The sequence below is a fragment of the Chelonia mydas genome, chromosome 7 (assembly GCF_015237465.2).
Source record: "Chelonia mydas isolate rCheMyd1 chromosome 7, rCheMyd1.pri.v2, whole genome shotgun sequence".
Lineage (NCBI taxonomy): Eukaryota > Metazoa > Chordata > Testudines > Cheloniidae > Chelonia > Chelonia mydas.
In genome coordinates this window covers 91,617,234-91,629,115 of record NC_057853.1, presented here as the reverse complement: position 1 = coordinate 91,629,115, position 11,882 = coordinate 91,617,234, and the positions used below count along the sequence as shown (strand labels likewise).

Here is an 11,882-nt window from a genome sequence, read left to right as displayed (position 1 = left end):
AGGGAGAGCGGGGGAAGCGCGGCATTGCCTCCTCAGGCAGCTCCCTCCCTTCTGTGGCTGGGGAGGAGAGCGCGCCCCCTCCTGTTCAATCCACTTTAACTACCGCCAGCGGAACCTCTGCCGCGCAGCCCAAGCTGTGGGGCCCGGCCTCCGGGGGAGAGATCGGTGAGGAGCGGCGATGCGGAGGTAGGATACCCAGGGACAGGGGTCGCTCCCCGGCTGAGGCCAGGCGAGGGTTAGGTATCTGACGGGGAGGGAGCCCTTTGGAGGCTGGGCGCCGGCTGCCGACCCTTCGAGCCGTGACAGGGCTGGGGCAAACACAAACCTCCCGCAGTCTGCAGCAAGCCCCAGCCCAGGGGGCGGTACCTGGGCGGGGCCACCGCATGCGCAGGAAGCCGGGTGCGAGCCGGCTGGCCGGCATCAGCGTGCAGAGCCAGCGGGAGATCCCAGCCGGCCCCATGGTGCGGCACCTGGGCAGCGGCGGTGCTGCTGCTGCTCTCCCCGTAGGAGGACGGGAGCCGGCGCCGCCGCGGAGCGAGGAGGATGCGGGGGACGCGCGGCAGCACCCCCCGTGCCAGGCGGGCGCCATGGAGGCGGCGGGCGACCAGGAGCCCGGAGGCGGCGGCTGTAGCTGCTGCTCAGGCTCATCCCGGCCGCGCTGCAGGCTCCCGTGGGCACGGAAGACGCCCGGTGAGGAGGGGAGCCCGGCCGGCGGGGGAGGGGAGCCGTGCCCTGCCCTGCGGCGTGGGCTCCCCGCCCCTCGGGGGGACACTGCCAGGCGGAGGAAGCGGGCACCAGGGCACATCAACACGGTGACTGGGCGCAAGCTGTGCTCCTGCGGCCGCTCCCCTGAGGGCGCCAGGCAGATGGGGGCGCGATCCGCTGTCTCCAGGGACAGTGCGGGTCTCTGAGGGGCTGTGGGGCAGCGCGGCCGCGGTCTGCCCCCGCCTTGGCGTGGGCTAACGGCCAGCGAGCCCTGCGCGCTGAGAGCTCACTCCCCTGCCTCAACACTCGTCCGCGGGCGCGCTGGGCAGCGGCCTGACGTCGGCTTTCCACGGTGTTGGGCAACCACAACCCCCTGACACGCGGCGGATGTGAATCAGGACACGTAGCTATCCGCGTTTGGACATTTTGCCCTCGGTCTCCTGTTCCCTTCAAGAAAGGAGGACTTGTGGCACCTTAGAGACTAACAAATTTATTTGAGTATAAGCTTTCATACATTCTGATGAAGTGAGCTGTAGCTCACGAAAGCTTATGCTCAAATAAATTTGTTAGTCTCTAAGGTGCCACAAGTCCTCCTTTTCTTTTTGCGAATACAGACTAACACAGCTGCTACTCTGTTCCCTTCACGCTCTTTTGTTTGTCCCATTCCCCCAGGTTAAACCGCCTTAATTCGTTAAAAGTACAAGTATAGAGAAGTGAAGCCCAGATTGTTTGGACTCACCATCCTAACTATCCTTAGCACTATATAACTTCATGTTTAAAGGGCTTTAGGATCGTCTCCTAACAAGACCCCACAGCATTCTGCAGAGGTACAGAAATATCATGGTCTATTTTACATACTGGGAAAAAGTGGACACAAAGCTTCAGTGACATCTCCTGCCCTAGGCCACATGAGTGAGTGTCCAGAAGACTGAGAAAGCACTGAAGTTCCTGATTCCTAGCTTAGTGGTTATTTAACAAGACTGAACTTGCCTTACCCCTTACATCAAAGTCTCTGCTTTTCTTTTACCAAGCACTGAGATTGGCTTCCTAGAGCTTATCTTGTGGGGAAAACCTGTGCAGAGGGCATTTGTTCTTGGATTGTAAACTTTGTGTGCCAGTTCCGAGTAAATTAAAATGACTAAGAGATAACGGACAATGAACTTTGGCCATGTGAGCAATATTTTCTGAACCATACTCTGCTTATAATGAAGAAGTATGAGGGAAAAATCCACATACTTATGAGGCCTCCACTATGAGGCTTCGTTGGTAATACAGATATTTTGCTTCACTTTATTTTCTCTGATAGTCTGTCATTTTTTATATTTTATAGTTGGTTATTTTTATTAGAGCCACATGAAATTCTTGCATTTTTTTTTCTATTTTTAGATTTTTGTGCTTTTTCATTTTATTCATATGGGTTGGTCGGGTCCTGCTTCCCGTGGGGATGGGAGATGCTGCACTACTCACCCTGCTCTGCAGGTTCACCCAGTTTCTCACTGAGGGCACTGCAGTCTGCCCATGGGTCACAGTGCCACTCACTCAAATCCCCACCCTCCACCCCATCATGATTGTCAAAGGGCAGCCTGGCCAAACCTGAGTGGTGCTGCAATCCCATGCCAAGAGCAGGGAGTTGGGCCCAGCCCTGTGGGGCAGGAGCCATCAATGTGGGGGAATTTTTCATTTAATTTTATACATTTTTTGTTTTTCATTTTATTTTGCAATTGTGAAAAACATGGGGCTCTAGCCATGATCCTGCAAAGACTTATGCAAGTGCTTAACTTTAAGCATGTGAGTACTGTAGATGGGTTCCTCACTGACTGAGCTGTCTTATAAACAAGGGTCCATGTCCCGAGCTTGTCTCCTGGAATTTGGGAAGTCCACAGACACAAACTTATTCCTGCAGCTTTCCTGAGGTCTGCCAGATAATTCCTCTCTTGTGAGCATCCTAACACATGAAGGTTAGGAGCTCTTCTTCTGGCCTTGGAGAGCATTCTTTGTCAATGTCCTTTACCTTCTCTTGCCATCTCTCAGCTGCCCACTCCATTTTGTTTTGCAAACTAAACATTTTTATTTGTATATATTTTGCAAGTATAACAATTACACATATGAAATTTTGACATGTTAAATGTAAATGCTCGTAGTTTACAAGAAGAAAACTGAGTGGGGCAGGGGTCAGGAGGTACCTGTCTAGAGCTTAAAACAAAGGGTGGAGGTTGTCTAAGGGACTGGGGAGTGGAACTGATTAGGGAACGGAACTAGGGAAACTATAAGAAGCTGCTGTAACACCTGCTCTGTTTAAATCTTTACGCATCTAGTAGCGAAAGCTCAGGTGTCATTTAAAGCTTTCTTTTCCCTGTTCTCGGAGCTTTTCAAGCTGCTAGGCAATGATATTTTTGAACTGAATGCATGTTTGTTGGAGTGGTTGAGTGTCATGGTGATAAAGGTTAATATTTGCAGACTTCCACTGAGTTGGGTAGGAATGTTGCTTTACCGTACTTTCTTCTTGGTATGTTCTTTGAAAGAAAATAAACTTGAGCAACTTTAATCCTCGTGGGGAGGGAGGGTCTTATTTAATTGTATTAGTACAGTAATAGTGTATTGAGAAGCACTGTTTTATTTCGTAAATTCTTGCTTCGGTAATCTGAGATACCACTGTTTTCAGTTCTGTGTTCTCTGATATCTTTTTATTTTTCTGACAGTCCAGTGTTAGGTCATAATGGAGGAGTGCGTTTTTCAGACATGCATAGTACACTGGATAGATTACTAAAGCTAAGAGTTCTCAGAAAATTTTCTTTTTCTTAAAATCATAAGCTTATACTAGATGTGGGAGCTCTTGCTTTAATTTGATTGGCTATCCACTTCAGGGTTCCCATTATTTTGGTTGACTTCTACTATTTGTAGTAATCTAACAGGCTACCATGCAGGAAATATGAATTTGATTTTCTGTTTTTGTGCTTCCCTCCCTGGACCAGCATGGGTTTGGATTTCCTCTTTCAGCTGTAGGTCACTGAATCTCCTTACTTTAATATCTCAGGCAATAATTTTAAAGTGTGTGTGTGTGTGTGAGAGAGAGAAAGAGAGTGACTTACTTGCACAATGGGGACAATTATGTTATTCAGGGATTAAAATTTACACTAGTCTTCAATTGCTAAAAATTCTAGGCTAGTGCCAGAATAGCACAGAAGATGAGTGACAGTTTTAAGGACTGCTTTCTTATGAGCTACTAGAGCTAAAACAAATGTTGCAATCAATTGGAAATGTCATTAATTTCCCACTCTAGTGTGGTGTGAGATTTTGAACCTTAAAGTGACGACATTTTGGTAATCATTTGCCTTCCCTGTTCCCTCTAGCCCACTTCAATTCCAACCTGATTTTAATGTCTGCTATCTTAAGAACTGTTAAAGCTGGACCCAATGTCATAAAACATTAGGCCAGCCTGGAATCTCATCTTTTAGATGGTATAGAGCAGTTCCTTAACCTTCGAGTCATGATTCCAAGGAGGGTCGAAGTGGGTTGTGAACAATCTTTCTTAATTAAATATAACAAATCCCTATTTTGATTCTTGGTTGCTTGCTAGGCAACTTTCTGCTGTGTCCTGTCACATCATTCCTTGTGCTCGTAAGATCTGTCAGCTTCCCTGCCTCCCCCATTATCTAAGGGGAGCCATCTTTCATCACAACTAACTTCTTTAGAGTGGCTGTTCCATTTATTATCTTTATGTGGTGGCATACAAGTTAGGGTCATCATAAAATATTATGCTTTTTTTTATATGTACAATCATTTTTTCCCTTCTAATGACATGAGAACTCCTTGCTAATACTGTACCCTTGAGATTCTAACTTTCCTTCAGTTAACAGTTCAGTGAGTAGAGTGTTCATCTTATTTTGCAAAGAGATCCTGTTTTCTCTGGAGGCATGTTGCAGGTCACCAGCAGTTCATCTCCACCCCTTTTGCCATTTTGTGAATCACTGGGGGACATAGATGGGGACCAGGAGGAGGGAGAAAAATGTCACTTTAGGGTGCCTGAAGTAGCAGGGATCCTCAAGACCAGCAAAGAAGCAGAGTTAGGGACCTTCTTAAGGGGGGGAAACTGGAAGATGGAATCAGATGAATTCAGGGATGAAACTCCTGTGTCTATAGAACTGGCAAAGATGTAAGGTCTGTTTAACAAGACCATGATAATTGAACACTTGACCAAATTTAAAATTATTTTAATTAAAAATATTTCCATTTTAGTATCTGTTACAAGAAAATATTGGTAAACCCCCAAAACTCCAGAAATCCATAGAATAGATTTTAGGGGGTTGTGTTATGATGAAATATGCATTACTTTATACTGTTTATGTAGACGATGTAAGATTCATGTTATACGTAATAAATCATTTCCTTGATTTAAAGTGTTTAGGTTTTTTAGATGGTATGGTAGGTAACTGTTGTCATTTAGCAACCTTAACTGGCTTTTTAAACAAAGATTTTTGTCTTTGGAATTTTAATGAAGTAAGGTGACGTATATGCCTTAAGGTTCAGTGTTTCATGACCTGGCAGCAGCTAGTACACTTTCACAGTTATATTTTCTAAGCCTCAAACCTAGAGCAGTGGTCAGAAAGAAACCTGATCCATGTAATCCAGTGGTCCCCAAACTTTTCACATTGTGCCTCTCCCCCTTCCCTCCCCCCCCCCCCCCCACAAGGGTTAAGGGGGCCAGGAGCGGGGCCACAGCTGGGGGCTGAGGTGCGAGGCTGGGCTGGGGCCGGGGCCAGGAGTGGAGCTACGGCTGGGGATTGAGGTGGGGGCGGGGCGGGGCTGCGCCTGGGGGCAGAGCAGGGCTGGGTGGTACTCCCCCGCCCCCCTGTGGGGGCTGGCCTGGGTCTTGCCATGCCCTCCTGAATGTTCCCTCGTGCCCCCCTAGAAGGGTCTGCACCACAGTTTGGGGACCACAGATGCAATGAATTTCTCAAATTACAATCAAATATTTTGATATTAACCAAAAATGTAAACCACCTAAGCTGACAAATAAAATGTGATTTGTAAGAGTGTAATGCCATTATGTATTGAATTTCACCTCCTATACATGAGATCTAAGAAAATATTAATAAGGGGCTATGTGGTGGACACAAGTGACTTGGGATGTACTTACAATGAATAAAAGTGGTAGTTTTCTCTTGTTTCTTTTGCCTTCCCACCCCTTGCTGCTTCCCCTGACTCCCCATATAACTACATCATATGGACAATCATAATTTCAAATACAACTGAAAAACCTACTATTAGGTAAATTACTGTTAGTTACTAACTGGAAATTTATTATCTGTTGCAGGAACAAAGAAGAAATTCACCTGCCCAGGACTTGGCTTGTTTTATACTATATTGTCTGCCTTCCTTTTCTCAGTGGCTTCTTTGTTTCTTAAAAAAATTGAAGATGTACATTCAGTGGAAATCAGTGCATTTCGATGTGTTTTCCAAATGGCATTTGTTCTTCCTGGTTTAATATACTACAAGTAGGTATTATGTCTAAATACAAAATCTTGTGAGGTACCTAATGTTCTGTAGGTAATAATATATCCACAGCTATCATTAATGAAATTGGAAAGTAAATCTGACTGCAAGTATTATTTTAATTCAGGATTTAATTGAAGAAGAGAAATGTCTCAAGAAACATTTGTAACTTCTCACTAAATAAATAGCATTGTTTTCTTAATGACATTGAGATTCAGAAAACATCTCTGAAATATTTTGAGCCTCTGAGCAGTAGAAGAAGGGATTATTCCAAAAATACCTCACTGAAACTCTGAGATATTATCCTTAAAAATAGAAAGTCATTAGTAGGATTTCTCTTTATATTATTTTCTATGGAGTTATTTTGCAAGCAGTACAACAATGCCTACCTAGTACAATGGGATCTTGATTCTGATGGAGGCTTCTGGGTGTTACAGTAATCCAAAAAAAATCTCTGCAGAGAGCCAAATTAAGGTATTCTGACAGTTTCATGATAAAAAAGTCCCTCATTTGAGGGTATGAATGTAGTGAAATTAAATGTTTGATTATGAATCATCAGGCTATGAGATCAATGTGATTATATCTTTGTTTTTCTTTTTAATTTTCAGAACAGGGTTTTTGGGACCAAAAAGTAAACGAGTTTTTCTTTTCTTTCGAGGATTCCTTGGCTCTGGTGCAATGATTCTTCTCTACTATGCTTTCCAAGTAATGCCTCTAGCTGATGCCACTGTTATAACTTTCAGCAGTCCAGTTTTTACATCATTGTTAGCCTGGATATTTCTCAAGGAGAAATACAGCCTTTGGGATCTTCTTTTTACCCTCTTTACGATCACTGGAGTGGTTCTTATTGCAAGACCGCCTTTTCTGTTTGGATCCAATATTATAGGGATTGAAGGAAGCTATACAAATCATCTTAAAGGAACAATAGCTGCTGTTATAAGTGCAGTATCAACAGCTTCAACTTTTGTTATATTAAGAAAGATGGGAAAATCTGTGCATTATTTTTTGTCTATTTGGTATTATGCAGTAATTGGATTAATTGTATGCATTGTAGCACTGTTTGTAATAGATGAATGGACTTTACCATATTGTGGTACAGATAGATTTCTCCTAATATTAATTGGACTGTTAGGGTTGGGGGGTCAGATATTTCTCACAAAAGCATTACAGATAGAGAAGGCTGGTCCTGTTGCCATAATGAAAACCATGGATGTGGTGTTCGCTTTTATCTTACAGATTCTTTTCCTCAATCATCTGCCAACTTGGTGGACGGTGGGTGGTGCCCTTTGTGTAGTAGCCAGTAGCTCTGGAACTGCCATTCGTAAGTGGCAACAGAATTCAAAAAAGGCTAAAGAAAATGAAATCTAGCAAGTCAGACACTTTCATCACAGAAACAAAGATAACCATCATAATCTTGGGAAAATATATTTTATAGTAAGATATATTTTATTTATTTAAAATATTTCATTTATTTAACTCTGTTACCAAATTGTCCCCAAGAGGAGGAGTCAGCTGACTTTCAAGCAGCATAGCAGATGTTTTAACTAGCTGGTTCAGCATAGGCTACTCAGTGTAATACTGAGGAAGGCATTGGTGTATTTTCACAGATCTTGCTGTCTCTGTTTCCTGATTGCTATCTTAAACAGGCAGTAACTGTATACAGAAGTTATTTTTTCTTTCCCACAAACTAGTGTTGTTTCTTTAAAATTTTTGGGCCTGATTCTCCATTTCTTACACCTTGTATAGTCACTTACCCATCTGTAAAGTGGGAGTTAAAGTCTACCATTCTAAGGTAGTACTTTGCATTCACTTACTACAGGTATAACTGAATAGAAGAGGAGCAAGGCAGTGGAGTCTAATTATTTTTTCTTAACTCTACTCAAATTTTCTATTTTTAATCTTAGAAGTGTTCAGTGACATAGTTTCATGAATACACTTACTCCAAACAGTTAGGGCCCCATTCAGCAAAAAGAAACAACAACAAAATAATACAGCTTCTGTACAACAGGCATGCAAGGCTGATACATGTGGCAGCCTCCAAAAATCTCTGCAGAAACAGAAGCTGGATATGTAGGGATTTTTCTTAATTGGGTTCTAAATAAACATATGCTCTTTAATCTTCCATATTATTTTTGAAAATTCTTTTGTTTTTCTGATTATCAAAAGAGAGCAGGGCTGATAATGCCAAAGTAAATCTGAAAACTATTTGCAGTGGCTTAACATGTAACATTATGTCAGTTAACTTTTAATTTAAAGTGACTTTCCCAATAGACCAAGTCACATTGATTTACTACTACTTTAGTTGCTACAATTTCAGTGATTAAAGAAAATGGTTGTTAGTATAGCCCTTTGTGAGTTGACCATTTCTTATGCTACAAAATGTTATGCTGTGTTGCACTATCTTTAATTCTATGCAAAAAATATTTTATTTGTATTTTTTTAGGTATTTAATTTAGATTACTCAAAATGCTGTTCAACAGTTTTGTTTAATACTTTGTGTAAAGTATTTTTGTGGAAAAAAAAGTTGCACTTTTCTTGGCTGCAGTTACGTTTAATGTTTTATTGTAAAACCTCCCATTTCTTGTTTTCACTAGCTAATGAAAGGTATTTAGAGATTCCACAAACAGCACTGGTTAGCCAGCGTCATAGTGGAGAATGTACAAAATGTACCCTGCACTCCTCGCATGTCATTTTTAATGTTTGAAGACTATGTTTTGATAGCAATGATTACGGTAATATTATAATATAGAGTCCAGTTTCCCAGTTTTATGGGCAGGAAAAGAAGATCACTATAATACATAGTGGTTTCCCAGAATGGATTGTGATCTACTGGTGGGTCTCAGTCCAATTGAGTTTTAAGATTAATTTAATTTTTACTTTGCTGAGACCCTTTACACTGTGCCCTGTGGCGTTTTTCAGGCAATTACATTGTTTCCTCTTGTTTTCTGAAAGAGGAAGCTCTTTTATAGTCGTAACCCAAGAATACATCCTGTGTGTGGAAACTGACATAAAATAATGGATATAGTCTTATCTTGATGCACAGATATTTATATATGTACCATCACTTTCATGAGATAAATTGTTAAAACTGTTGCACTCCACTCTGCGGTGGTTTGGGTGAAGTGATCCCTGCATGTATAACACTAGTAAAGTGCTTTAGGATGCTTCTAGAAGAAATGAGCCATATTTGTGTAAGATTGCCTCAGAATATATGCTGTGGGTTTGAGGCTGCTTTTGTTGATGTCAAGATCAAAACTCTAGGGAAAGGAATTAAGGAAACTTAATAAAAAGGATGAAAATATAACAATGATCCAGTTTCAACAATACAGAATCATAAGTATTATGGAGGGTTGTCTTTTTTAGAAATTATGTTGAAAATGTTTGAATCATACATTGTCCCTGAATTATTATAAATTGATGCATATGATTTAGTAGCCTGCATTACTGAAGAGAGGTTTTGTTTTCTTCTTATATACGAATATTTACTTAAGTATAGAAAATATGCAGGTTTGAAATAGACAGTTTATTGGTTTAGTAACTTTAGAACAAATCTTTTTCTCAAGTTTTCTTCTTCAAACCTTCACCTTAAGTGTAATTTACTGTCTATGGTAAATGAGATATAGCAAGTCAGTCTTAAAACTGATTTTTATTAATCCTTTTTAAAACAAACATCTGTTAGCAAACTGGCAAAGTAATTTTTTTTGTCCAAAACTGATTTCTTTGGGGTTCTCCATGACCGTTCACACTCATTATTCCCAAACTTTCTCACAATATTGCGTGTATAGAAAGAAGGAAAACAATAAAACTGGTTTTGCGGTCTGTTTGAACTACAAATTTTTTGTTGTCCCAGATGTTTTAGGGCCTGATGATGCAAGGTGTTGAATATCTGGGTACCTGCATCTTCCAGTGAAATCAGTGGGAGTTGCAGGCATTCACTATCTTGCAAGATAGGGCTTATATTATGTTACTTTCGTTATGAATTGAGTTAAGCAAATTTCTTTTATAACACTTTTTGCTCTTTAAAAAGGGCAATGCCTTCATTTGGATTTAAAAAACTTTTTAGATGGTGGTTGCTCAAACAATATGGAGAGGAAGACCTTGAGTATAGTGATATACAGCAGTGCTGATATATTTATTTGTTCTGTTTATAAAGCATCTACAACTTGTCTTTCCAGATTCATTTTTAATAGTGTAAATCATTTTAAGTATTGTATGGTTTTTGAAGCACCTCAAAAATTTTTGAAACCAATTTCAGATGCTTTTTTTCTTAAACTATAGCTAAAAAGTTAAATTTGGACAGTTTTGAAGAAAATAGTTATGGAATGGCTAAAATAACTGCCTTAAAATGCAGTAGCTGGTGAAAATGCTTCTCTTTTAATTATTAATTTTAATAAATTATACTGGGCATTCAAATATCTGCTTTTCAGGAGCTTACACTGCAGTCTTTAAAACTATATCAGATTGAAATTGAGTTGTCAGGTAACTTTTCTGGCCCAAGTCTTTTTTTTTTTTTTCCCCTTTCCCCTCCCCTCTCCCCCCCCCCCCCCCCCCCCCCCCCCCCCCCCAGAAAATATTCTTATTCTGGAAAGGCATTTTTGAATTATAGAGCAACAAATTTCTCAGGATTTCAGGTGCTATTTTTTCAACCTCTAAATCAGAAACATGGCATTAATGTTTAACATCTTTTAGTGTCTTTTAAACCATTTTTATGAAATTGGACAAATGTACTGTATTTCTTAGGAATTTTTTTCTATGGAATATTATGCACTATTACTGCATACAATTTTTATTATAAAAAGGTCTATTAAAATCAATGGGACACTTGTAACCACTGATTTCAGTAGCTCCTAAATAGAAAAAAAATGATAAATGTTGTCCTGCACAAAAATGCAGGGTCAAAAGACTAAATTTTTACTGGTGCATTGACCAGAACATAGGCTATTTTAGTAGGCAAAAATCTAATGAAATCAGCTGCCGTGGGACTTTACAACCTTAGAGCCTTATTTGCCTGAATTATACTCCAGGCTTGTGGCCCAAAAGTCTTCATATGGCAACTGTACAGCAGGCCAACATGTCCAGGGTTTATTTGGTTGTGAAAAGCCCTAAAGAAAATCCAGCTTCTGCACCAGGGATTTAAGAATGTGCATGGGGGAGAAACAGGATATATATGTAACTGAAATCCCCACATACTAAATTACCTGTCCAGCGTCTGGTTCTCTTTCCTCCTATTATCCTGGTGCTGCACAGGCTTTGGGAGTTACTGCACCAATAGCGTTTGAGTAACCCCTCGTATAGCACCATTGGTGAGTGGTGTGGGTCCAAGCCAATTGCGCTTTTTGCTGTCAAACCTTAAATTGGAATTACGTTTTCCCACTTCCAAATGCTCAGATGTTGTTCTCCAATAGATAGAAGCTTCTTCCTCTGATTGCATGTTGTGAAGAGATGGGCCTTACCACTGTTGATCACCATTTGGTGGGAAGAAATCTCTTGTTGAGCTTCATTCAGGAGCTGCCTTCTAGGGAAATGTTAATTTCTAACTAGTCAGTCTCTTCAAAATTTCTCCCTTTGCTGACTGGCATTTAGTCAGCCAGGAGAATCTGTTTCCCAGTTCCAGGTTAGGGACTCCACTATCCAGCATCGGTCCCATAAGCATAATTGGATGCAATTATGGACTCTGGTAGGTG

General features: G+C 41.0%; 1 protein-coding gene across 1 annotated transcript; it reads left to right on the top strand.

Moving 5' to 3' along the window:
- The first annotated feature begins 389 nt into the window (after nucleotides 1–389).
- On the top strand, nucleotides 390–10,802 carry SLC35G1 (solute carrier family 35 member G1). The gene is made up of 3 exons (XM_037905551.2): nucleotides 390–690; nucleotides 6,020–6,200; nucleotides 6,807–10,802. The coding sequence occupies exons 1-3, from the start codon at nucleotides 459–461 to the stop codon at nucleotides 7,564–7,566; spliced, it is 1,173 nt and encodes a 390-aa protein (XP_037761479.1). The 5' UTR covers nucleotides 390–458; the 3' UTR covers nucleotides 7,567–10,802.
- The last annotated feature ends 1,080 nt before the right edge of the window (nucleotides 10,803–11,882 follow it).

What these genes read in the sequence shown, in the direction of transcription:
- SLC35G1 (XM_037905551.2), top strand. Translation starts at nt 459, where the DNA reads ATGGTGCGGCACCTGGGCAGCGGCGGTGCTGCTGCTGCTCTCCCCGTA. An exon ending in GTGGGCACGGAAGACGCCCG is followed by an intron (nt 691 to 6,019) that starts GTGAGGAGGGGA and finishes TATCTGTTGCAG; the next exon opens with GAACAAAGAAGAAATTCACC. An exon ending in CCTGGTTTAATATACTACAA is followed by an intron (nt 6,201 to 6,806) that starts GTAGGTATTATG and finishes TTTAATTTTCAG; the next exon opens with AACAGGGTTTTTGGGACCAA.